The sequence below is a fragment of the Dunckerocampus dactyliophorus genome, chromosome 13 (assembly GCF_027744805.1).
Source record: "Dunckerocampus dactyliophorus isolate RoL2022-P2 chromosome 13, RoL_Ddac_1.1, whole genome shotgun sequence".
Taxonomy (NCBI): domain Eukaryota; kingdom Metazoa; phylum Chordata; class Actinopteri; order Syngnathiformes; family Syngnathidae; genus Dunckerocampus; species Dunckerocampus dactyliophorus.
Window position 1 is genome coordinate 20,368,436 of NC_072831.1, and position 27,215 is coordinate 20,395,650.

A 27,215-nucleotide genomic window follows, 5' to 3' on the forward strand; every position below is an offset into this window, starting at 1 on the left:
CACTTCTCTGGGAAGGAGCCAAGCTTGTGCGAGAGGCTGAGACATTCCGACTAGACATAGTCGGACTCATCTCGACCCACAGTTTGGGTTCTGGAACCAAACTCCTTGAGAGGGGCTGGACCGTGTTCTACTCTGGAGCTTCCCCAGGGGAGAGGTTGCGAGCTGGTGTGGACTTATCAATAGCCCCCCGGCTCGGTGCCTCCGTGTTGGAGTCATCCCTGGTGAACAAGAGGGTCACTTCCCTATGCCTTGGGGTTGGGGAAAGGGTCTTACCTGTCGTTTGTGCGTACGTGCCAAAAGGCAGTTCAGAGTGCCCAGCCTTCTTGGAGTCTTATCAGAAGGGTGCTGGAGCGCTCATCAATAAATCTAATCAAGCCAAATTCAATTAAGCCACAGGTGGACTCAGCATGACTCATTTTCCATTTCTTTTGTCTGAAGCCAATCATCTGACATTTTGTCCGATTCCATTTCAAACAAGGACATTTTTTTTCTATGGCCAATGTTATCATTTCATAGGTGTGGGAGATCCATTCCGCCTTTAGTCCGACGGTGCAAACTATTTCCTGATACCTGATGGCTTTTAAGCTGATGACAAAATCACAACCTAACATGGCAACATCTCATTTTTGTAGCTCAAATACTCACACTGACAAACATTTGAGGTTGTTGATCCGTAGACTTGTTGACAAGATCTGCATACAAAAAAGCAAATTTCAGTATTTTGGATTTGAAAACAATGACTGACTGGTTATCATTATGAGCGCATGAAAGAAGTTAAGAGAGTTGAGAATCAGCAAGCTGTAACAGCTGGATGTTCGTGTGCATTCGAGAGGAGAGAGACCGTGTGCGAGTGCTATTCTTTTTTCAAACGGTTATGTGATGATATAACGAAAATTGACGTGTACTAATGAAATAAAACCGCATAGCTATGATATAATCTTGAATGGGTCGACTGTGTGTTTTAGGGCTTACCGAGTGTTCTAGATATCTGAATAAGCTTCCTGCCCTTTTTGACAGAACTCAAGTGAGAAGTGGCCGATAAGCACGTCTGAGCTGACTTCATTATTGACCTTTTTGTTTGACTGATGTGACTATGTTGCCACTTCTGTTTGTCTGAAGAAGGATGGTGGCTGGAAATCAGAAACTGTCCAACAATCGGGTTTGTGCGGCAGTGAGGCAACATGTGTTTGTGTATAATGTGTCTGTCATGTGTGTGACGGTATGGTATGTGGGGCTTGTAGGGGTGGGGGGGTTCACATGACCCCGACTCTCATCACTCTTCAGCATGAGTCTCTGAGTTTCTCTGCTTCCATGAAATTTTAGCATTCGCATTAGTGGCGCCTGGAGAAATTCTGACCATGTTGGAAAAATACACAGCAGGAATATTTCACTTCAGGTGGACATCTGGTCAAATCCCCCTCAACGTGGCCCCCTAATGCATCAAGTGAATGACACCTATTTTATGACACCATTGTCCATCTGGGATGTAACGTGGTTTCATTTAGTGGCTGACCCATGGTACTCTCTGCAAATTTAAAGATCCGGTTCTTCCTTCTGTTGTCCCTTTGCTACACACATGCAACCTCCAACCATAACATTCGGTACACCTGCACTATCTGATGAGATCCAGTGCTGCAGGTGTATCAAAAACTGTACAATCACATGCATAATAACCCGCAGAAGTTTTTGTTTGTCCATCTTTTTTTTAATGATTATTTTTTTATTCTATATTTTTGTTACTTTTGTTCATCTTTTTGTTTGTTAGCAGGCTACTTATTGATACTTCCAGCCTACTGGATTGATGAATGTAATGGAGCTATTTTCATTCTTTGGGGGTCTGTACCACTGTAGTAACATACAGTAAATTCTTTGATTCACTCTAGATCAGGGGTCTCAAACCCTCGACCCACCAAATCGTATCTTGCGGCCCGCGACTGGACATCAAAGAGTAGTGTAACTGCAACCCACAACGCCCGGGCAAGCTCAGTGTTACTTCCATACTTCCAGGAGCAAGTAAACACCAACACTGAACTAACAGTGGTGTTATCACATGGATGTATTGTGAATCGTATCGTATCGTGAGGTACCCTGAGATTCCCAGCCCTACTCCCAATACTTGATGCGGCCCAGCCTCACCCAGACTCTACCTCCACTGGCCCCCAGTGAAATTGAGTTTGAGACCCCTGCTCTGGCCCCTTTGGCCCACAGAACCCTGACAAAGTCTTATGGAAATATAGCATATAGTTCATGTGTAATCCCAAGGTATCAGGATGGTTGGGTGCCAAATTGGTACTTTTGAAAGGGTGCCCGCCTCCTTTTTCGTGGGTAACTGGTTCCAGACCCAACCGTGATAAGTGAATTTCCATGAAGTAGGATTCCTGCTTTATAAATGGAAGATTTTTGTAGTTTTGGCAAAGAAAACCTGTTTGTAACCTTCTAAGTATGGTTTTTAACATTATTAGAACCCTCTAGACGTGAAATATAACACCCATATAGTCACCTCTACATCCCCATCAGCAGTGTAGTCCATTAACAGCGACTTCCCTCCCACTTGGTCTCCTAAGTCCAGTTCTGGTTGGATTTTGGTGATGAAGAACGCAGTTCCGCTTAGTTGCTGGGGACAATTAAGTCAACTGTACCTCATTTTTGCTTCCTTCCACTGCTACTTAATTCCAACTGAGGCTCTGTTAGCTACTTTGCTTTTTGGTCCATTCACGAGTTTCGGTACGGCTTCCTAACCAGGAAGTGCCTCTGGTGAGCCAAATCATGCAAATCAGAAGCATTAGGAAAGTTTCTTTTGGCAATTTTGGTCAATTTGAAATGTTCCTCTGTATCTCGATGGATGTGTAGTGAATGTAGCCACTGAGTACACATGAGCACATAAGAAAACATAACAACGGTGCAAGAAGGAGGACAAGGAGATTGACGAGTAAATGCAAAGAGAAAGATCCTGTTTCATTTTGCCATCAATCAATTTTATAGTTCAGGTTGCAGAGTTTGTGTCTTTAACAATGTGTAGTGGGTGGGACTGCCAGAGAAGTGTGTGTCACAGTGGGCAGTTTTAAGATAAACTGGCCCAATGAAATAGGAGCCTCCGGCCTTGCCGTGGCCCTCATCATCCATCTGGTGATGTCACCTGCAGTTGTGTGTCACAGATACAGTGTATGCGTACATGCTTGCTTTTCTGCTCGTGTGTGGAATTTCAGTCTATAAAGTGACCCTGCCGACCTTTGGGAAGCGAGGAGGCTGGATATGGCTGTCAGGTGGAAGGATGATGCATGTGCAGCTCTCGTCCGCCCCAAAGCTGTTTGTGTCAGGGTTTGCACGCTCACGCGCACACATTGAACGCACTGGGGCACTGTAAAAAGAAGCACTTATCAAACCGAGACCCCACCCATGCTCACAAGGAACCTGAAACCTCTCCAAACGCAGCAGGAGTTAAAAAAAAAGGGGGGGAGTAGAATGGAGAAGACAGAGGTATAGTTACCTCACCATTTCACAAGGTGAAAGCCTTTTGCTTGGATTAGTTTCACACTCTCACTGGGACCCTGAGGTGAAAGGACCATCCAATCAGGATTAGTGAGCTGCAAAGAGCTTCAGATAGTGAGGTGATGAACAAAACACCAACTTTAGGCTCCGACAAAGAAAGGAGGCGGGGCCAAATGCTTGGAAGCGACAGACACGTTGGCGTGTACGTGTGTTTGTTAATGAGACAAAATAGTTCACAATACTGCACTCATAGCGTAAGTCACCACTCTGAATGACGGACTGAACCTGCCAAATATCGAGGGTTGCTAAAACCAGAAAGCGCATTTGCTTGATAATGAGGTTTTATGGCATCGTGGATGTGACAAATTGAAAGTGTGTGTGCGTGTGTGTGTGTGCGTGTTTTTTGAGGTTCACACCTGTGAGCTCCCTCATTGTAGCTCTTAATTACCTCGAGCATAAATCAATGATGGGTGTGTTGCCATGGTAGCCAGTGCTGGCAATGTCAGGAAGATAAAACCACAGCTATTTCATTAACCTTTAAATAACTTGGTATTTATTTCAGTAGCAGCACTATGAATATAAATTAGTCATTTTATAAAAAGGAAATGGTCCTGGTAATAAAGAATGTGATGAATCTCTCTCTGTTGTTATCCCTCTCTGCATGTCTTTGCTACGTTGGCTGTATGGCTCTACTGCATGTCACTATATGCAGCGATGCCTCTAAAGTCCTATACAGCCGAACCTTGGTTAGCATCCACCCCGGTTAGCATGGAAGATTTATGCCACAATTTTGCCTCGGATATGGTGCACGTCTTGTCATGTTATTAATACGCTGCGTGAGTCCGTGTGTATTCTTAGTATATTGTTTTAAATCAGAAAACATCCTTCATTGTTAGCATCCTATTAGCTAGCAAACAAAATAGCCTCCGGAAGCTATGTCGCCCGTCTATGATGTCATCAGAATATCAATTACAATAAATACGTCAGACCTACAAAAAGATTCATTTTGAATGAAAGGGCTAAATGAACATTCAAGGTTACATTCAAGGTACAGTAGACGCCCCTACAACGTAAATAATCCGTTCCGAGAACCTTTATGTTATAGGGTTTTTATGTTATACGAAGCGTAAAATACATATAAATAGCCTAATCCGTTCCAAGATCTTCCCAAACTCACCCCTTTGGGCCTTCAAAATATTCAGAGTCCACCAAATATGGTGGGAAAATATAAGAAAACGTTAGCAAAACATAGTAGAGTAACATTCCAATATAAAATAAGGTAATAAATAACTACTGTAAATGAATAAAACTGAAAAACAAAAACAATCTTATCGTTCAGGAGAACGCAAGTGGAGAGGAGGAGGAGGAGGAGGACTAGCCTGAGTCGAAACGCGACTCAAAGAGTCTAAGAGTCAGCTGGTCTCACAGACAAACGCACACACACTACACGATAATGCTGTGTGCAAAATTTTTATTTATAACTTAACTTAATTGTTTAAGTTAGTTTAAGGGCGACTACGAAGACAAAGGGAGCTTGAAGGGAGCAGCCTGTTTATCACACACAAACTTGGACGCCAATGAGATGAGAGCGTAGGCGGTGCCCCGGATCATCAGCCAATGACATGAGAGCGTAGGCGGTGCCCCGATAATCAGCCAATGAGAGCGTGAAGCGTCAGAAGGCGTCACCAAGTGTACTCTGTTAGTCTCTCTGTCGCTTGCACCGACTTGACGCTTTACGTTATATGGAATTCCTTTCCTAATACGACGCAAAAACTTGACATAAATTCTTTACGTTCAGTGGAATTTACATAAAAGGAGGTTTACGTTATGCGAGGTACTACTGTACTTTCACCGTCACTGGAGACCACTGTTCCCAAAGACATGATGTGGTAGCGAGACACCACACGGACACAACCTTCCTGTTTTGTCATGAGCTATTAATTGAATTCATTTGTGTTTCTCACCTTCTTTATCACAATGCTGGCACTTGCTGCTTTCTTTGGCTCCATTTTGGGTCCCGGTGAGAAGCACTAGTGGATTAAAAAAACAAAAACTCATGTCAAAACAGGAAGAGGGTGGTGGTTGGTCTTGCTGCCACTTTGTGTCATGCATTTCAATTTTTTTCCGGCATGTAAAACATGTAAAAATATCATTGTAAAACTATAAAAACGTGTGTAGTGTAGATGCCACAGCACAATATCGGTGAATGTTACAAACACTTCTCTAACAACATGAAATAGAAAAGCTGAATGAAAAGCTTACAATTCCTCTGTTTAAATAAGGGGTTCAGAGTATTTAGGAACTCTTCTCAGTATGATGCAGTGTTATGCCACAACAAACTACAACAATTGACATATTGTTAAAGTTATACCTCTTTTACCTCTAGTTTTCTGAAGAAGAAATACAATTGTTCCACTCTCAAACGCTTTAGATTCTGCACCGATTTAAGTGGTCACTGAGTGTACGCAGGGTTGTATCGGAGACACTCTAAAGACATAAGTTATGAGTTACACATAGTTGGATGATAAATTGTTTTGTGGAATTCCTTTAGACTGAACATCTGCTCGGCCGTGGATCGGGGCCAGTCAATAATCATTACATCCTGTACTGTAAAGCAAGGAACAGTCCCATAAATTACATCTGCCATCAAGCCAGGGACAAATCAAATAAGAGAATATTTAATCATAAAACCAAATAAAAAGCAACATGGCCACAGCGTGTCTTTGTGAGCTCCCTCTAGGACTATATTCTACATGTTATATACAATCTCGTCTGGGAAGGTCATCACCAGACAAAAGGCAGCATTAGCAGTAGCGCCTCAGGGGTTACGAGGGCAGGAGAAGGGGTCTCTTTGTGTGCTGGGATCATGGACATTTTGGCTGGGAATGGCTTTTTCAAAGGAGCATTTTCCAGATGCCTCAGCAGTAAGTGAAGCCTCTGTAACCACTAGTAATTCAATTGTCCCACATGATTTCTTGGTGAGTAATCCACAAATGGGCACTCAGTGAAAACAGCTTGGAATCCAGGCCTAATGAGCCAGAGGTAGCGGGTGGGGGCGCGGGTGTTGGGGGGGGGGTCGATGGACCTGGGGGGAAGGGTTGAAAGATTGATGGAAATGTGATGCGCGGCAAGCTGAATGCGAAAAGAATGTGAACGACGGTCAAAAAGAAAGTGAAAAACCAGATGAGTCAAGAACAGTGCAGCCAGGAAGTGGGAACCGCGCAAGCGCTTTTATGATGCTGGTCGGAGCAAAACGTGCCATGTTTGGCATTGTCTCTACGTGTGTAACACTTACGCACTGAAGATCCCGTCACAATAGACACACAAAGCAAGAAATGGTAACTGACAAGAACCATGCACACACACACACACACACTCTTTCTCTGCTTGGATGTCGGCCAAGTGTGGAGCTCTGGGTTGTTTCAAGCAAAGTGAGAAAAGTTCTTTTAGATGGAGCCAAGAGATGACACCCCCCTTACCCGACCCCTGTACGCACATATTCAAGAGTCTCAAGGACTTTCATTCATACAAGCACATTGGCTGATGGAATTCCAGTCAGATGCTTCATTTTGGAATGTCAGTCTGGTTTCATGTCAGACTCATCCGTCTGCAGCATATAAAAGTCTAAAAACACGTTCACAATGATACCTCCAGGGTTATATGGGGACAGTTGGGGATGTGTAGTACCAATTTGCAACAGCACCACAAATACGCAATGTCAAAATGGACCCAAGGAGAGGAAAGAAGGGCAGCGTTTCCATAGAAACCATTTTCAGACTAAGTGGTTGTCTTTGTTCCTTTTCTGTTAGTTCTCTTTACTGTTTCGAGGAAAAGGCTTCTTGAGACGTCATCTGTACTTCTGTGTAGAAGGTGTCGGACGTTTCGCTCCTCATCCGAAGAGCTTCGTCAGCAAACTAATAAGTGCTGGTAGCTTAGGCCTTAAATACAGTAAGAGTGGGCGGAATTGGTGTGCCAACACCCTCCTCCTATTGGTTCGTTACACTAAGCCTGCATTCCTCATCTTTACAGTGGTATAATCCTATCCTGTTATTCACACCTACGATAAAAGGGAAGTGTCGCTCCCTGAATTGGGTATGAACGACCCTGATACTGGCTAGTTAGCATCTATTGTTCTGGCTCGGCCCTGCCTTCACCTCATTTGCAAGACTAAGAGCTGTGGGTTTTGGTCTCAGTAACCTGCTGAACACAGGGTCCAAATTGAACCTCAAACCACCATTCCGATTCAATGATGGGTTCTGTTGTTTGACAAAAATAGCTTCCTTTACTCCTCTTTCAAACCATCTGTTTTCTTTGGCCAAAATCTTTACAGACACATCCTTCTCAGGGACAAAACCAAGGCACTGGTTTAGATACGTGGATGACACCTTTGTCATAATCAAAAAACAAGAAATTCAGTCTTTCACAGATCACATCAATGCGGTGGACACCAATATCAAATTTACTCGCGAGGACACTAAAGAAAACCAACTAGCCTTCTTAGACTGCAAGGTAATTATAGGAAAGGACAGACAGCTACTTACAGAGGTCTTTAGAAAGGCCACACACACTGACCAATACCTGCTTTTTGAATCAAACCATCCACTACAACATAAACTAGGGGTTATTAGGACCCTCCAACATAGAGCGGAACAAATACCAACTAGTGCTGAGGGAAAGAAAAAGGAGACACAACATGTCCAGAGAGCGCTCTCAACCTGTGGGTACCCACGGTGGGCTTTTAACAAATGTCAAAAGAAGAGAGTAGGGAAAGAAACCCAAAAGCCCACAGAAGCTAAAAGGAGAGGAGTGGTAGTCCCTTATGTAGCGGGGGTCTCCGAAAAACTCCAGAGGATCTTATGGCAACACAAAATTCCTACCTATTTCAAACCAGTAAATACCCTGAGACAAAAATTAGTGCATCCTAAAGACAAGGCTCCAAACCAGAAACAGAGCAATGTGGTCTATTCCATCCACTGTAAAGATGAGGAATGCAAAGAGCACTACATTGGGGAAACTAAGCAAATGCTCCAAAAAAGGCTTTATCAACATCGCAGGGACAATGCTAGTGGTCCTCAATCAGCAGTACATCTACACCTGAAAGCTACCAATCACTCTTTTCAGGACAGCGAGGTAAAGATTTTGGCCAAAGAAAACAGATGGTTTGAAAGAGGAGTAAAGGAAGCTATTTTTGTCAAACAACAGAACCCATCATTGAATCGGAATGGTGGTTTGAGGTTCAATTTGGACCCTGTGTTCAGCAGGTTACTGAGACCAAAACCCACAGCTCTTAGTCTTGCAAATGAGGTGAAGGCAGGGCCGAGCCAGAACAATAGATGCTAACTAGCCAGTATCAGAGTCGTTCATACCCAATTCAGGGAGCGACACTTCCCTTTTATCGTAGGTGTGAATAACAGGATAGGATTATACCACTGTAAAGATGAGGAATGCAGGCTTAGTGTAACGAACCAATAGGAGGAGGGTGTTGGCACACCAATTCCGCCCACTCTTACTGTATTTAAGGCCTAAGCTACCAGCACTTATTAGTTTGCTGACGAAGCTCTTCGGATGAGGAGCGAAACGTCCGACACCTTCTACACAGAAGTACAGATGACGTCTCAAGAAGCCTTTTCCTCGATGGACAACTCCTGTACGACTGAGAGCCTACACAGACGCATTGCGACCATCTTTACTGTTTCCTATTTTTGGAGCAAATCACCCACCGGCGAGGTTAGTAAACAAGCAGCACCAAGATGGGAACATTGATTCAAAATGCCAGCGAATATTCTCATTTATGCTGGCCATTGTACTCTCAGGGCATAGAATCCATTGCAACCGGCCTGGTCAGGTTGTCTGAGGAAATGTCTCGCCTATCATCTCAGCAGGCATCATCAGTTCATGGTCACGACTAGACGGGACGGCTCTAGTGTGAGGGTGGTGTAGCATCTCCTCCAAGGTAGAGGTAACCCACCAACCAACAATGGTTTCACTCTTTTTGTCGTGTTTGTTATTTATTGGAGACTAAATTATTGAATCTTTTCGGAAGAGATGGAAGGACAGTATTATATGTGGGAGATGGGTGGTGTCTCAGACCTTTCAGTCTGTTCAGAAATTCCTTCCCTCACTCCTCCTTCAGATCTGTTTTCTCTGTCCAGAACATGTGCATTTTTATCCTCCAAAGACTAATGTTTCACGTTGAGGTGCAGGTAGACAATTGAGTCTTGACCTGGAGACTGAGCCCATCTGTGTTGTGACATGCGCCTCCTGAGTGACTGCCTGGTCTCTCCAATATACAGTACTGTGTAAATCAGTGCAATTCCCACTGCACTGGACCGCATACAGCAGATTGTTTTTCTGGATATGGGGTGTTCGGTTTTTGGGGTGTACCAGCCTTTGTCTCAGGGTGTTACCAGGTTTGAAGTGTACCGGAATGTTGTGCTGGTTAAAAATGATTTTCTCAGACAGACCTGACACGTTCGGAATGACAACGTTGTTGCGTCTGCTACTCTGTTCTTCTTCATCCAGCTTGCTCTTCTTTCTTTGTTCCGCCCAGCTGGGGCAACGACAGGTCAAGCAACTCTTAGGCGCCTATGCCCTTTCTCTGTAGTCTGTGGGCTGGTAGGAACATTATCAGCTCTGATAACGCTCAGTTTGTGTTCCAGTGGGTGTTTGTCAGTGTGTGTGTGAACCCCAACATGGAGGCCCCTGTCATCTCCAATGTGGACATCACAGCCCAAATGTCTTTGACATCCTCACATGTGAACTTGATGTTATGTTATACCGAGTTGATGTGCTCGGTAACAGCTTGCAATGACTTGGTGCGTTCCCAAAGGAGTTGAACGAAATCAATTGAGTTTTGGATGTGATTGGGTGTTTTGCCAACCGCAGGTGCCATGACGTTTGCCATATACTTAGTAATATTGGAAGTCGCAGAGTTAATGTTGCTTAACTTGTTTGTGTATTTTTGGAAGATCGTAGATGCTAGGGATGGTCTCTTGTGGATATAGCCGCTAATAAGTACACAGTTGATTCATTCGGATTGAAAGGGGGGCGTGTATTTGTTTCTGTCGTGTAGAGAATGCACATAAAACACAAAAAAGATTCAAACTTCCGATGCACACCTGGAAAATGCTCTAGTGACACAAATAAAGCAGGCTGCTGTGGTAGGAACAAATCTAGACATGCAGTGGCACAAATATTCCTGCCCTATATTTCATATTTAATCTGCTCTGCCTGAGGATATCTTGGCCTCGTGCTGTAACTCTGTAATCTTGTCCAGGGGCAGATGGCACAGTCACAGAGGGATCGGATCGCCTGGATTGGGACGGTGGAGTTCTCCAAGGGCCGCCGCGTCAGAATCAGCAGGTTTGGCTGGGGAGAGGGAACATCAGCACAGCAGAGGCAAAAATGTCACGATCTGCGTTATTGCCTGCGTGACAGCTCATTTATGCTCCCTTAGTTCCTGTTGGTGTACTCTTATTTTGTAGTTGCCGTGTTTGGTATTCTCCTGCGTCGCGTTAATCACTAGCACCTGTTGCTGCTTTCTGTTTCCCTTCTATTTAGTTCCGGTGCTCCGTTAGTTTGTTGGAGCATTGTCATCATACTGCTGTTGTGTGGATTCCTGCCTCTGCATAGCAGCCTTAATGATTAAAACGCTCCGCCTGAAGCACACGGGTTCACAGCGTGAACAAAAAGCGGTCCAGGGTTCTTTTTTTTGTTGCCGTTGTTTGAATCCCCATTAGACCTGCAGACCCATGTATGCCCTCGTTGAAATGAACTGACAATGTGAACGCGAAAGGATGGTGATTACATTTTTCTCTCGTCCAAACTGGTTGATGGGTGAGTAAACTTGGTCCATTTTCCCTTGGATTGATTTTTGCTCGCCCCAAAAAAAACAAAACGCATCTCAGCAAAGAGCGTGGATCCTTCCTGTGGTTTTATTGTTAAGAATATTAACAGGAAGAAAGGCTACGGAATGGCGAGTGAAACAGCGCTCATGAAAATGAAGCTAAATTGGCCTCGTTGAAAGCTTTATGGTACGTTTACACAAGAACGATGTTGTGAAACTCAGAACTTTCTGTTTCTTCTCTGTTTTTAAAGATTTCAGTATTTAGACAAAAACAATGACACAGGCATTTTCGAACACTTCAGCTTTAAGAACCATGTATTTGTGACTGGAATACTTGTATAAACAAGCAGCCAAAACAACACAGTTTAATCAATTTAACAACATTTAGAGAAGCTGCATTTATCAGTATTCAGACGGAAACAACAAACCCAGCATTTTCAAAACCCGTTACCTTTACAACACTGGTTTTTACATGTTTTCCTGTCCCCATGCCCCCCTGACAGTTATTATTGTATATGATGGAGTAAAAGGCAGTGGCATGTGGTTGGGTGAGGCAGAAAAAAATGAATAATAACATAAAATACAGTAAATATTAATGTTTGGCCATTGGAGTGTATTATAAAATTTATTTTCTGTATGATTCCCACCGTTTTTAACATTTTCTTTAGTAAAAATCACTGAATTTGCACGTTTTCGGATCAAATGCAGGGCAAAAACCAAGCCCAGCCGGCTGTCTAAGCTCACTCATGGCACCTGCCAGTTTGTGTTTGTCAGCATGTCGCCAACAATATAATGTTGCAGAACATTTATTATACACCATGACTTCCTACAGCCTGTGCAATGTCTTTAATGGAAGTGTGACATCATCGTTCTTGCTATCAGACAGTCAAGTACACAGAAATGTCATTTGGGGAGGCACTGCAGTACTCCGCCTCATCTTGAAGGGGCGAGGGCATGCATGAGCTGGAAGGGGTTTGTTACTGCCGTTCTTCCATAGAGAGGAAAAGGTTTTTTTTTTCTTTGACAGCACCAGCACCAGCTGGAGAGCAGCAAGTGAAATGCATTGAATATATTTTGATGCATTTCTGAATGAATGGATTTGACAGCCAAGATGGAGGAGTACAGATCCAAACTCACTGGAAGGTGACCAGACTACACGGGACTAAGAAGTATTATTATTTATTTTATTGTTCTTTATTTTTGCTGTTATCTTCTCAATGAGCAGCTAGCTATGAACGTCACCGTCACGGCTATCAGGCTACACGACACCGGCAGAAATATCCAAGCGCACTTTTCTTTCTTCTCTTCCCGTCTATGCGGTCTTGTTCCAGTCGATTTGTTTTGCATCCGAGTTTGATTACTTTGTTCAAACAGCCCAAAACAAATGGCACAAAGGGGGGGGAACGATTTGGATTAAATTGGACCTAAAGTCGTTAGTGGGAAAGCAGTCCAAGTTCAATTTGTTTAAAAAAAAAAAAAAGAGCAGCTGTGACAAAGTGAAAACCACCTTAGCAACCCATTTAATAGCTGCATAGCAGCTCAGCTCCAAAAAAAAAAGTGTTGAATCACACTTGGAAACCGACCAGCAGAATAGGATGAATAAAAACAGTGGAAGCAGGCACAAATGTTAAATCACGCACTGGCAGCACGTTGACAGGCTGCTCTGTTTTAACACAACCACTCTAAGTTCAACAGTAGTCCTCACCAGACCCTTTATCTCATCTCTAGGTTGCATTCTTGAAGTGATTTTTGGCACGACTGTTCACGAGGCAGATTTTTCACAGAGTAACCGAATTCTTCAGAAAGTTTGGACAGTAATTCACCCAACACAATCTCATCTTCAGTTGTTAGACGATGTAAGGGAACATGTGTGGTCCTCTTATTGGAAGAGGGGAAGGGGGGGTCTTAGGGACAGATGAATGGGACTGCTGGTGTCCTGGAGAAGCCTGAGGATAAATGAATACATGAATGGGACAGTAATGAAAAGAGGAGGTAAGGGAACGGAAGGAAACATAACATTGGGTTTGATTTGCTGCTGAAGGAATTGAGAAAAGCACTGTTGGTGTGTCTGTGAAAGGAGTCACACTGAGCGAGAATGTTAAAAGAAACACGGCTAAAAACAATAAAAAGAACGGGTAATGCCATCGTATTATGAAATGCAGAGAGGTCACTGGTAAGCGATGTCATCCACTCGGTGTATCTGTGAATGAGGCACACACCATGTCTCACATGTGTGTGTGCTGTTCTTGAGCGAGTCCAGTGTTTACGGACCAAAATTACCAGAGATTCCGGTGTATAAACCACTACTTTTTTCGTAAACTTTGAACCCTGCGGCATTTACAGCGGTGCGGCTAATCTGTGGTTAAATTCTAACCTCATGGCAGCTCCTTTACTTCGATTCTGTGCCACTCGCGAGCCAGTGAGGAAACTGCAGCTCTTTCTTTGGCAGAGACAATCACGAGCTATCGGTGCACTCACAACAAGCGTGTCAATCAATTGGAAACCACAGGAGGTCATTGTATATAATAGTATTACAACATAACAGTCTGATTCACGGAGTCATCCTACTGAGAACAACGCTAAATTCATCACACAGCAACTTAACACTCCAAAAGTATTCCTCTGAAATATACAAACAGGTACCTAGTTTAAAATAAAATTTTAAAAAACACAATATTTTCAAGTTTTCCAATTTGCGTCTGAGCAACGCATTGATTGGGGCTACAATAACCTCCCTCTGGGCTCTGTGCTCCGGGCTCCTCTAGCTCTGTCTGGTGGACAGAGGCAGCATTGCAGCGCTATCCATCTGTGTTGCTTGTCCCGCAATGAACTGCTTTTCTTGCAGTAATGCATTACAGGTAGATGTTGAAATGCTGTTGTTTGTTATTTTAAACTCGTATTGGTACATTTAAAGTATATTTCCTAGGTAACTTTTGAGTGTTAAGTTGCTGTGTGATGAGTTTAATGTTGTTTGTAAGATGAAACCGTGAGTCAGACTGTTACATTGAGTAGTGACCTTCTGCAATTTCCAATCGGTTGACAGAGTTTTTTCATAATTCATTATTGGCTCCTGTCAAATCAAGAGCTGCCTGGTCCTCAGGAACTCATGCGTGCCATCGTCAAATGTCTGAAGGGGTACGCGACTGTAAAAAGTTTGGGAACCACTGGCATACAATATGGCGCGCATCTTGCCGCGTTATTAATATACTGCATGAGTCCAGCTGTGTTGTTAATGTAGTTTTATCACAAAGCATCCTATTAGCTTGCTACTACTGTACATACTGTAGAAACAGGAAGCTGGAGTCAGCTCTGTCACCCATGTATAACGTCACCAGTGGTTGACATTGGAGTTCTTGGCCAACTAACACGGTTTTGCGCCACAAGTCTTAAAAATGTTAACACAAAACCCGTTTTTACAGTTTATATGCATAAAACTATGCATAAAACTATAGTAAATGCATAAAAAAGACGAATACAGGGATAAATGAACAGCAGAGGCTACTTTTGCCTTCACTGAAGACGTGACTGTTGCCAAAGACACGATTTGGCAGCGAGATCAACACAGACACCACCTTCGTGTTTTGCCATGAGTTGTTTCTTGAATTCACCTTCTTCATCAAATGCTGGCACTTGCAACTTTCTTTGGCTCCATTTTGGGTTATTTTGCAGCCGTGATCAAAAACCTGAGGTGGGAAACACTATTGAATTCAAGATGCCAAAACATGAAGATGGTGTCCGTGTTGATGTCGCTGCCACACTTTGGTCTCCCTTGCCGTAGGGAGAAATTGCCTTCTTTTTTTGTACAGCTGCTCTTCTCACACCAGTCCAAGATTGAAATGTGAAAACATGTTGAGCTGCACAAAGACTGTCACCAGGGAACTTCTGCTGGCTTTCCCATATGATGGCACGGAGGAGAAAAGCAGAGGTAAAGAATAAGGAAAGGCTGAGTGACTAAACATTTGCTTTGGCCGCCGCAGAGTATTCTGTTCGTCCCCGGACATGCACCCAGAGGAGCCCCTCGTCTTGACCATAAATCTGAATGGAGTGGGAGTTATCATACTTTCCCCCCCTGCACCCCCTCCTCCTCAGCTAAACCCCACATTCCTCCCAGACACTCTTCATCCAAACAAAGTGGCCAGTTCCCACCACTAAACATTGGGAAAGGCAAAGTTTTGTGATGGAAAAATCTGACATCTCAAGAGTCCTCAGGATATTTTCTATTGTCAGCAGCACTTAAGAAAGGTTGTGTACACAGGCATTGAACACAAAGTCCATTTCTATCAGCTAGCATGGTCTACCTTCATTCCCAAGCAACACAAGGACACACATGATGCTGGAGTGAATCCATGGACCATATTTTGGGGTTTTAACATGTAAGGCGGACATGCACGCTGATGAAATGAGTGTGCATTCAGAGGCCAGCAGTTATAGAAACCCTGGCAACACATTCCAGTGGTGTCTGCCTCCTCCCTCAAAGGCAGTCTTTTGTGCTTATTGAAAGGATGGGGGTTACAGGGTTTCTCCCTTTAGGGTATCGAGAATAATACCCGCTCTCAAGACAATGACCTCATCCTGACACTGTGATTTCGCCTATGCTTTTGTGTGTGCGTGAGACGTGGGACAGTATACTTGTGGGGATGGCGAAAGCAGGGGAAGACAGGATGTGTTCTGTCAACAATGGATTATGAAGAATGCTGCTAAGATCCTCTGGAGGGTTGTCTTTCTCTCCGCCGTCTTTGTTTGCACGCGTTGAAACGATCTGTGCTTGATATTGGCAAAAGCCGGTGGTAGTGAAATGTAATGAAACACACACACACACACACACACACACACACATAGCCAAGCTGGAATGGGTGGTGGGTTTCAACAGGAAATTCCTTTACAACCTTTCTGCTGACTAAGGACTACAAGTGAGAACAGAGTGCGAAAAAAATGCAATGTATAAGATGTCTGTGTAATTTGGGGTCCAGTTAGGGCAGGGGTCGGCCACATATTTTAAAATGTGAGAGTCATATAAGATTTTTTAACACTGAATACAACTAAATGTGTGCATTTTTAAGCAAGACCAACAATTTAAGAATATGTCTCTGAATGCGTTCCTTTTAATAACATTGTTGTGCTGACGCTAACCAATAGTCAATAAAATACCTCTTACCAGTAACGCGATTTCTGGTGCTGCATAGTTTTGCACCGTACTCCACATTTTTGTTTTCGCCATCGTCTTTGTCAAAAGGCTTTGCACTGACTAGCTAGCTGACTGTTTGATTAAAGGAGTGATGTTTACTTCTACCGCATTATCCAGTAACAATCGCGTTTTGGTGTCTGACCCGGAAAATTTCAGCTGGCGTCGCTCTGGCCACCCACACAGGCGGGAAAAAATGAATGGATGGATTTAAATGAATAAGAAAGTTTTACATTTTGTACGTTTTTGACATGTTTTACTTTAAAATGTCAGCGAAAAAATACATTAAAATAACTTTTATGGTGATAAGAAATGTCTGAGAGCCACATGCAGTCATCATGAGAAGAGCCACATCTGGCTTCTGAGCCGTAGGTTCCCCAGCCCCGAGTTAGCATGTAGTGTGCAAATGAATTCAACACCCCAAGTCTGTTTCTCCTGGGGGCTATAAAGAATTGCAGTGTTGCCCTAGCAGCAGCAACACTGCAACTCACAGCTGATTGCTAGGAAGACAACAAATAACATTCTCATTTGTTGACTCATATGAATGCTTTTGTAGTCTCAAAGCAGCTCTCTTACACTCGTATGAAATGACTCGTGCGTAGTATGTTGCCCTAACTCGGGGTTATCACGTCCATCAACATACATTCAGGAGATTCCAGATCAAAACCCATTAAGGAAATTGAAATGGTTGTGTTCAATGTTTTTTTTCTGCTGTAACAATGCCATGGTATAGACTTCTACTCATTCATTTATGTATTAGCACCACCCAAGCACTTCCCATATAAAGGAAAATGAAGCGAGCATTCATCTCTACGACATCATTCATTCTGACAAAGAGAGCATATTGTGCAGGTGTCCTTCCCCGTGACCTACATTAGCCCAAATGCTGCATTCACAAAAGCCACATTTAAAAAAAATGTAATTGTTTCTCTACAACGAAGAGAGGTTATTTGTGAAAACAATAACAATTTGCACAAATAAACCCACTGGTGCCACAGATGATGGACAATGGCTTGAAGGGGAAACGTGGTTTATAGGTGTCTTTGAGAGGGATGCTTAGGAGTGGCAGGTTCTGACAGGACCTACCAAACTGGAGCAACAGCGCCCTCACGTGTCTAACTGTGGCCACTGCAGGCAGATTTACACAGCGAAACACTTCCGTTCAACACTGCAAAATGTTCAGTGAAGCCCCAAAACGGAGTAAAAGTCCAGTTAAAACGGTATTTTCAATGTTGTCTTTGAGATATTATTTAAAAAATGTTAAATTTAAAATGATTAATCCAAGGGGCCGCACGGTGGCGGGGTGGCTAGCATGTTGGACGGGTGAACAATAGTCTGTCAAAGATGGGGAAGAAAGGGAGGAAGGGGGAAGAAGAGGGGAAGAAAGGAAGAGAGAAAAAGAGGGCGAAACAAAAAGAAGTGTGTCTGGTGGTGGTTTTTGTATGCTTCAACGCAGATAAATATTGGAAATGTTGATTCCTGAGTCTTAAGTTTACATTCAACTTTATTGATAAAAAGCACAGCAACCAGATTTGTCACAAAGGTAAATAATAAATAAAGCCATCTAACTGGATTGTCAGTGCTTCGGTTGTCACTGCAGATGTTTTCGTCATTAATGAGACAAATAAGCCACTTGCCAAGCTTCTCAACTTTTATTTGACATATTTGGTATGTGGTATTGAGACAGAAATAACTAAGAAATTCATCATCTTAAAGATATACTGTAAATGTGATCATGGGCCAGTGTAAATTATTTGAATATAAACATTTAGCAGTGTGTGACCAAAAAAATGAGACAAAAAAAACGAAATTTAAAATTAATAACACAGAAATTGTTTAAGCAATAAATGTGAGTTGAAAAAAACTACACACCAACTACAGCCAATAACATGTACACGACAAATATAAAAGGGCATGCAGGCAAACTGAGGTCAGGAATATCAAATTGGATATTACAAAATCATAATGAATATGCTTTAACATGCGGTGCTTTCACATACCCTGAGCCTTCATAAGTTATTGTAAAGGAATGCAAACCATTGCTCTTCAATTCATTTAATCTTGTACTGTATAGTTTAATACTCAGCACTTATCAGCCGCACAAGTTGGACGTCGAGTTGAAGCAGCTGGAGTAAATACTGTATATGTTGCAGAGTCGACTTTTCCTAAATACCGAGTAAAAATAGCTACAGATGCGGAGTGTCGTCATCATCCGTAATTGGTCAAATGTTGAAATATGCTAATAAAACCGGAAGCAGCAACGGTCTCTCATTGGCCAAATGTTGGATATGTTGGACAATGGACATAGGCGTAGCTGATTGGGTGATGACAAACTAAACGGCACCAGGGAAAAAAAAGTTTGTGAAAAGTTTAATAATACTCACCACTTATCAGCTACAAATTCAACGTCGAGTTGAGCTGCAGCAAATATACAGTAAGTTGGCGTTATACTTCGGCGAGACGAGCGTCGTCATCTCCGTGATCATGTCCGTGATTGGTTAAATGCTGGAATATGCTAATAAAGCCGGAAGCACCAGGGCGCTGTCTCATTGGCCAAATGTTGGATATATTAGAAATAGAAACCGAGCTGATTGGGTGAGAAAGGTGGAGAATGTTGGAATAAGGGACGCTGATTGGTCCATATCGCCCTTTCAGTGGCGAAAAAAACTAAATAAAATAATTTATGGAACAAACAGGGCTTATTAATTGTCCACTTGACCATGGATATGAAATGAGGAAAAAAAAGTGTTATTTCTCAAATTTCTATCTATCTTATCGTTTTTGGGGTGGAGGGGGGACGCTTGCTGCCGAAAAAAATAGACGCGCTCTGCACATGCGTAGAACCCAATTGAACCGATTGCGTTCCGGGTACGTATTGCTCAGTGACAGGCATCTCTGTGTGGAGTTTGCATGTTCTTCCCGTGCGTGCGTGGGTTTTCTCCGGGAACTCCGGTTCGTCCCACATTCAGAAACATGCATGTTGGCTAATTGGCGACTCTAAATTGCCCATAGGTGTGAATGCGAGTGTGAGTGGTTGTTTGTCTATATGTGTCCTGCTGTTGGCTGGCGACCAGTCCAGGGTGTACCCTGCCCAATACCCTATCCCATATCTGGGATAGGCTCCAGCATGCCCCCACGACCCTAATGAGAATAAGGGACGTCATAAATTGCCTTAAACAAATGTAGTAATTAAATATGATTAAAGAAAATGTAGTAACGTTAACTTTATTTAAAAACAAACGCATCACTTGAGTCTCGCTTTAAAATGTTTAGTTTTTTTAAGACGCTATAAATTAACTACAAAACATAACCTAAGTAGCGTCCTTGTGCAGCCCGGTCAGAATTTCTCGAGCACAACCAGTTAGTGCGATGTGCTTTTGCCAGTATGGCTGTGAGATGGGACTTAAATTGTATTCATTATGGTCGTGTACTAGTGTAGCTCCGGCCGGGTTTTGGGGACTGGGCTTACGGGTATGTTCAGTGGACAAAACGCGTGCCTGTTGGTCGCTCTCCATGAGGGCACTGACATAATACATTTGTATCAAAACGTTCTCGCGATCGACCGGCAAAGTTCCAAAGATCGACTAGTATCTCACGATCGACAGGTTGGCGACCCCAGTCTTACACTATAATTGAAGATACCAAAGAGCCCACTAATTATGTTCTTTAACTCGTGCTTGGTTGTTCCAAAAACCAAAAAAAAAGAGTGGATAATAACAGAAAATAACCCAGTACGCCATGTCATGTTTAATGACAAAAGTGACCTCAAAATATTCATGTGACAGCTTAGACGTGAGGAGAGAAATTGTGCAGAAAAGCTCAGTGTTGAGTCTGACAGAGGTACACGGCCGATTAGACATGCAACAGATCATAAAAACTCTGAAGGAGCACAATGTTTTGCATGTTATTGCAGACATGCAAACCAAAGCAAATAATAGTAACTTTGTATAAATATTACATCTTCAGATTTATTTTTCTACGACATACGACAGATCAGGAAAATCATTGCGCGGGGCATGCTCCCATTGCTCTCCAGAGCTGTTGTATTCCACGAGCCACCTGAGAAACTAAAATGATTTGTGAGCGTAACTGCTGCTATGTTATCATCTACCAGAGTAAGACAGATGAACAAGACAGAGTGGTTGAAGTACAAAAACATAGCCAGCGACAAGCTTCTCTCTTTTCTATCCATGACAATCGATGCCTATGCAACAAAAACAAGCTCTCCTTGAATAGAATTGAATTTTTTGAGAATTTGCTTGGATAAGCAAGAGTAAAGAAGGTGGGCACAGGTAAACTGTAATGAATTGCAGCACTCGTTTGACATTATTTCCGTCTGCAACATAACATACATAATCATTTTATACAGTAAAGAACAAAAGAGGCAACGATTCCTCCCTTGTTGAGATGAGACCTCTTTACTACAACCTCCATTTAAGGTGTCATAATCTCTCCCAGTCTGAAGTTACTCCACGAAATAGCCAGGGCCCGGGACATTTTCTCACTTTGAGGCCTATAGGCACTAAACTGACAGCTGACGGTCTTATTCGTATTGCCTTGCTCTTCCTGTCGCTCTTTACAACAGGTTTGCCAAACTAGCTGGAAAATCTCCAACTGACAATCATGACAAGGTGACTGTGTGGACAAAACATGTTAAGCATGGTTCATCGGACGAGAACAAGCTTGGATGGCGGGGGATCATGGTTGGTGCTGCAGAGGCTCTCATTCCCAGTTCTCCCAGTCTTCTTCCAACTGGTTGAAAAAAAAAGGGAACCAGGGATGGTAAAATAGTCCAAATATTTACACTGACTGGCAAAAAAAAAGTTAGAATAAAAAAACGAGTATTTTAACGGTTTCCGATCATGCATTTCCTCCCGTTTTTCTCTCAAAATTTAGTGGGTGTGTAACACCGGTTCATCTTATACATCGGAAATTACGGAATGTTTCAGCTAGCAACAACATCAAAAGCCACAACCTGCAGTCATGAAAAAAAATCACCTTCTTCCAGAAGGCATGCATCATGCATGACAAAACATCTAAAGAGATTGCTGAAACTACTAAAATCGGGTTAAGAGCGGTCAAACACTTTATTAAAAAGTGGAAGGACAGTGGAGAAACTTTGCGTCCTGGTCCAAATCTCCCGCAACGGATAAAAGACATTGTGGCATTGCATAAGCTTGTGGAAACAATGCCACAATTGTATTGTATTGTATTGTATGTACTTTATTTATCCCACAGCGGGGAATGATGCGTATTGCAATGAATGCGTATTGCCGTAATCAAAGCTACAGGCCAACAACAAAACATTAACGTGTGACCGTTTCATTTGGCCAGGAGGTGTATAAACTACCGTTGGAGTTAAGATGGAAAGAAAACACCAACCTCTCCAGATGCTTCAATTTTAGACAGTGCCAGCTGCACTTCCTCTTCTGTCATATCCAGATCAAAGTCTTTCTCCCAGTCCTCGCTCACATCAGTGCTGGAGCCTGGAGGACAAAAAGAGATTGCAATCTACAACTTTGTGTCACCTAAACTCAGTATTTGGTATTTAGCAAACATATCATTATTAGTGAATGCTAGCATGTCGCAGCTAAGTAAAAATAATATACTGTAACAGCATTGTACCTTTCTTGCCATTGTTAGAAGGCGTTGACTTCCCGCTGTCAGAGTTGAGCTCAAACACTCTCAGGTCTTGCGGAGCCTCCTCCTTTACAGCCTCCACTTTAGGGGTCCTTGCTGACACCCCATCCACAATGACCGCTGGCAGGGTTCCAGCTTCCACTTGGGCATCAGGAGCCAAGACATTCTGCGTAGGCTGTTGGGGTTTTTTCGTCTTGTCTGCTACATCGTCCACAGTAGCCTCTGTCAGCTTCTTCGCCAGCATAGACACAACGGGCTCTGGACGCACTTCCAGCTGCGTTGGCAGGCTGACACTGTCGCTGCTAATGGAGGGGGTGGTGTCACGCTCTTCGCTCGGAGACAGGATGGGAGTCAGGTGTGTGGTTGCTGCAGAGGCCTGGCTTGAGCTGTTGTCCAATGGGGGCTTGAGGTTGAGACGAGACGACGAAGTGGTGCCGAGAAAATCATCTAACAGAGACAGGAAAGCCAAACAATGTTATTAAAGTGAGGAAGTACAGTTTCAAAATTAATTTCTATTTGTTGCTGGTATACCCTCCTCCTCCCAGTCAAGTGTCTCAGTGTGGGAAGTCTGCTCTGCCCTCTGCTTCAGCGCCACCCGCCGTGCCTCCTCCTAACACCAAAACAGAAAAAATACATTTTGGTTTTTCTTTTTTTTTGCTAAACTACAGTATTTCACGTACATTAATGTTAAACTAATTTGCAATTTGTCATCAAATCTTAAGATTTCTTCAAGTTGATGAGAAATATGATTTTAGAGAAAAACTGAACTTGAAAGACTTAGAAACATTTGTAAATGAGTGAGTGAGTGTATAGCAAAGCTCAGAGTTTATGCAGAGAAAACGTTAATTACAACTTGTCATATTCACTTTAGGCAGCAGGGGGAGGCAAATGTTCAAAAACACACTGCAATGCCAGGCTACTGGACCGCAGGTGTCAGGTTAGCTCTACGTTTACCTGATCCAGCTGGAAGACTTTGTAGAAGTACCTCTGCCAGAACTCTGGGTGGGTCACTGCTGCTGGGACCTTTAGAAAACATCCAAAAACAAACTTTTAGTTCAAAAGCAAAGTAAAAGGCAGCATCACAACAGTAAGCATACCATTTTGGTGTAAAGCGCTCGTATTGAAGGACTGCTGACCAAAAGCTCAGAGATTTGTCCTTTCTTATCCTCCATACTGAAGGTGGCCAACCAGTTGTCAAATTGTTCTGGGGGGCCTGAGGGAAAACACATAACCCACGTTTAAATCACAGTCAAAGACAAATAAATGTTCTCATTGTATACAATGTGGCGTATGTGTTACGCAATAACAAGGGAATAGGCACTAAAATGTGACTAGTTAAAGACAAGTATATTAAAATGAAGTTAACGTTTTTCTTCTTTGATTGGAGTGATGTCTCTTCTGTTGAAATTCATACACTGTTCCAAATTATTATTCATCCATTTTCTATGCCGCTTATCCTCATTAAGGTCGCTAGGGTATGATGGAGCCTATCCCAGCTGACTGTGGGCGAGAGGCGGGGTACACCCCGGACTGGTGGCCAGCCAATCGCAGGGCACATATAGACAACCATTCACGCTCACATTCATACCTATGAACAATTTAGAGTCGCCAATTAGCCTAACTTGCATGGTTTTGGAACGTGGGAGAACACCGGAGTACCCGGAGAACTCCACACAGAGATGCCCAAGCGGAGATTCGAACCCAGGTCCTCCCGATCTCCTGACTGTGTGGCCAACATGCTAAACACTCGGCCACCGTGCAGCCCAAATTATTATGCAGATGATATTTTTCTCTAACAGCCAGGTTTCGTTAGGTAATGAAGGAGGTTAACACCGACCCCTAGAGAGATGAGCCCACCTACTCACCCCTCCAGAGGACAGCTTTGTAAAGAAAAAAAAAGCAGGCTTTGCTACATATCTTAAAATTTAGCTGGAGACTAGATAGTCTATGCCTGTATTTGGCAAACACAACTCAGTAGCATTAAAGCTAGACACACCAAATGGTGTGTTCCCATTCGGGCTCACTAAAAGCACTTGTCTTAATACCAGCATCAAGGCTGGATTTGGGTAACATGTTTTGAATAAACTATCGTGGAACCACCAAAACATATTTAAAATAGTTGAAAAGTAACATGGAACCCTTTAAGGACTGAAATTATTTGTCAAAGCATTACAAGAGAACATGAAAAAATATTGAACAGGGTGTCTAAAGTCCGCAAAGGAATCACAGAGGTTGTTAAGTCACATGAAGAACATGATGACCTGACAAGGCATCGCTCTTGGATTTTGTGACAGCCCTTCACATCCACTGTGCCATCAATGAGTATTCGCCATCACACAGTTGACTGCTCATATATTGATGAGCAGTCGCATTATTGTGTTGACACAATAAAATGGAACATTAGGTGCAGTGTGTTGTCATATACGTGCATTTTGTAGCCATGTGCTGTTATTATATGAATGTTTTTAAGTTTTTTGTGAAACAGTTTCTAGAAGGATAATCGTAATATCTCTTTCTAGACATAATATTATTCTGTGCCAATAGAATAAAATGATTGCCGATGGTCTCGCCTTTGCTTTGTTTTGAAAGCTTGCACCATTCTGTTAAGATGTTGTCCAGATTTGTGAAGTCAAGAGATGACTGATGATGGACAGAGTGTGTTAGTTAACCATCGCTATTATAGTTAATCCAAAAAGTGTTTGACAGGCTTGAACATGTTTTGTCAGTGCTGGAACAGGAAAGGCCCTTCCTGTCCCCACAAAGTTGTTCAATAGGTTTTAAAAAGATATAATAAGTCAAGAAGGGGACTTGTCAATGTAGTACCTGAAAACAAAACTCAACATCGACTTACCATCGGGCTCGTTGCAGTATGTGGCTGGGTCAGCCTGCAGACTGTAGAGACGTGCCTGCAAGGACAACATGGGCTTAACTTTGGTTGTACTGATTTACTTTCAACACAGAACACAACTAAATCTGTTTTAAGAGCATTGATCAATATTTTCTAGAATAGTTTTGTATCAAGTACAAAGAAGAAGAAGACGACTCATGGTTGAAGTGGTCAAATACAGAAAATTCTAAAGATGGCATTGTTGTTAACAGGAAATACAAGGATCAAAGCCTACCTTTGAGCTGTCATATACTTCTGTAGTTCCTGCTGGAGTTGCCACCAATGTGATAACATCGCAGTCGATGGTTTTATCAGGGGGTGGAGCAAGTGTGTCTGTTATGACCCCTAAGAAACTAGAGAGGCTCTTTTTCACCTTTTCTGTGGTCTCTGATGATCCTTCCACCTAAAAAAAATGTTTTGTGAACTCTCCAAAATGTCATTTTCCGCAACAGGATCCAAATTAGTTCATGGACCAAAACGCAGAGATGGCAACAATGGAAAATCATAACATTACTAACATCCATGGGGCACATTTGCATGGCAACTGAGAAAAACTGTGATATGCAGTTATTTACCGGCATTGTGGTTCTCAGTTGAGTTGTTTTTATCATTTCTATCTGACGAGAACATTTCTCTTGGAGGGTAGATAACATTTCTAATTTTCTAGTTTTGTAATGACAAATAAAATCAACTTACCGCAAGCTTGTTTTTGACAGCAGTGGCTGTGGCCACAATTGAACAGGCGGTGTCATGCTGCACTACAGTGGAGAACTCATTCAAGTCTCGTTTGATAAACTCTAAGGCCTCAGATGACTGGAAAGGAAAGGTAACGATTAAATTGCTGTCACCGTGGACAATTATAGCCATAATGCTGTAAAACAGTTGCTAATGTCTTCACAATGCAGCCGTGTTTGAACTGAATTGAATTCTACACCTGCTCTGTTATATATTTAATAAACCAATCAAAGCAGACAGTACGGCACTGTTCTGCATGGCGTGAATGTAATGTATTTATTACCTTGTCTTTGACGGCCTGGAAGCTTTGTTGAAGCCAGCCTCCCCACCAGCCTTCTCTGTCGTCATACACACATTAAATAAACGTCAACTTCTTATATTTACATGCAACTAGAACCACTATTTCGGCAACCAAGTCATCAAACGATGCAACATCGCATGAATGAATTTACTTCAGACCGCTACTAGTTGGATAACATTTAATGAGAGGTTAGGGTACTCGCAAACCAAACGCTTCTAACTATCAGCATTTGCCAAGATAAGAAAATAATTCAACTGATTAATGAGCTGACATATATTTGCCATATGCCATAAAATTAATGTTCGTTTCTCGATTTGTCGTGACAATTTTTGCTCGACAACAAATGTACCCAAGCTAAGCTAAAGCTAGCATGGCTACATTTTTGTAAACAAATGCACTTCCTGAAACGATTCCGGATAAGGTTCAGCACGGTAGTTTTAACATTCTAATTTCTCCAATTACTAATGAAGACACATCAACAACAATAGCCATAAAATAACCATAGTTATTAGTGAAATCAACTTTAGAAGTAAAAATACTCTGCGAGTTTACGCTCACCCTTCAGCCATCTTCAGATGATGACATCATCAGTGTTTACTGAACTCTAACCCCCAGCTACGTCAAAAGAATACACTCGTGACAAAAACTGAAGAATAGGTTGTTTGATAGCGTCACAAGGTTATATTATGTAAAGGAAGGACACTGTATAAAACAAAAAGTTTGTTGTGTGCTTTAAACTTCTCATGTTATGTGTATGCTGCGCTGGTCACATTAGGTTGTCTACGGCGGTCGCTGAAGACCAAACTAGATAGCAACGCTAAAGACGTAATGTTTTTGCAATGGCCGTGATTGGATTGTTACGTGGACATACACACCATACATTAAGGCTAAAAAACATTAATTATGGTTCGCCAGAAGTAAGCAATAGACAATTATGGTTCGCTTGAAGTAAGGAATAACCAAATCCAAGTGCACACTAATATTAGATCTAAATTGCATGTAACATGTGGGGGGAAAAAAAACAGCAAAAATGGGAAAAGAGCAAAGAGTGAAGCTGATATTAGTAATACACTTTCCACCTATGTCACAAAGCTAAGATGCAGTTTAGAATATTTACATGCCTTGCTTTACAAAA

At 42.5% G+C, this 27,215-nt stretch overlaps 1 protein-coding gene across 1 annotated transcript; it reads right to left on the bottom strand.

Moving 5' to 3' along the window:
• Positions 1–18,217: 18,217 nt before the first annotated feature.
• bsdc1 (BSD domain containing 1) lies at positions 18,218–26,779 on the bottom strand. Its single transcript, XM_054797553.1, has 11 exons — positions 26,639–26,779; positions 26,063–26,117; positions 25,741–25,857; positions 25,280–25,447; positions 25,009–25,063; positions 23,255–23,370; positions 23,112–23,180; positions 22,689–22,767; positions 22,143–22,604; positions 21,900–22,003; positions 18,218–21,269 (listed from the first exon to the last, which is right to left on the bottom strand). Exons 1-11 carry the CDS (start codon positions 26,647–26,649, stop codon positions 21,240–21,242), a joined length of 1,266 nt encoding a protein of 421 aa, XP_054653528.1. The 5' UTR covers positions 26,650–26,779; the 3' UTR covers positions 18,218–21,239.
• Between the last annotated feature and the right edge of the window lie 436 nt (positions 26,780–27,215).

Coding starts and splice junctions, on each gene's coding strand:
- bsdc1 (XM_054797553.1), bottom strand. Junction 25,858..26,062: donor TCCAGGCCGTCAAAGACAAG/GTAATAAATACA, acceptor TTTCCTTTCCAG/TCATCTGAGGCCTTAGAGTT. Junction 23,181..23,254: donor GAGCGCTTTACACCAAAATG/GTATGCTTACTG, acceptor TGTTTTCTAAAG/GTCCCAGCAGCAGTGACCCA.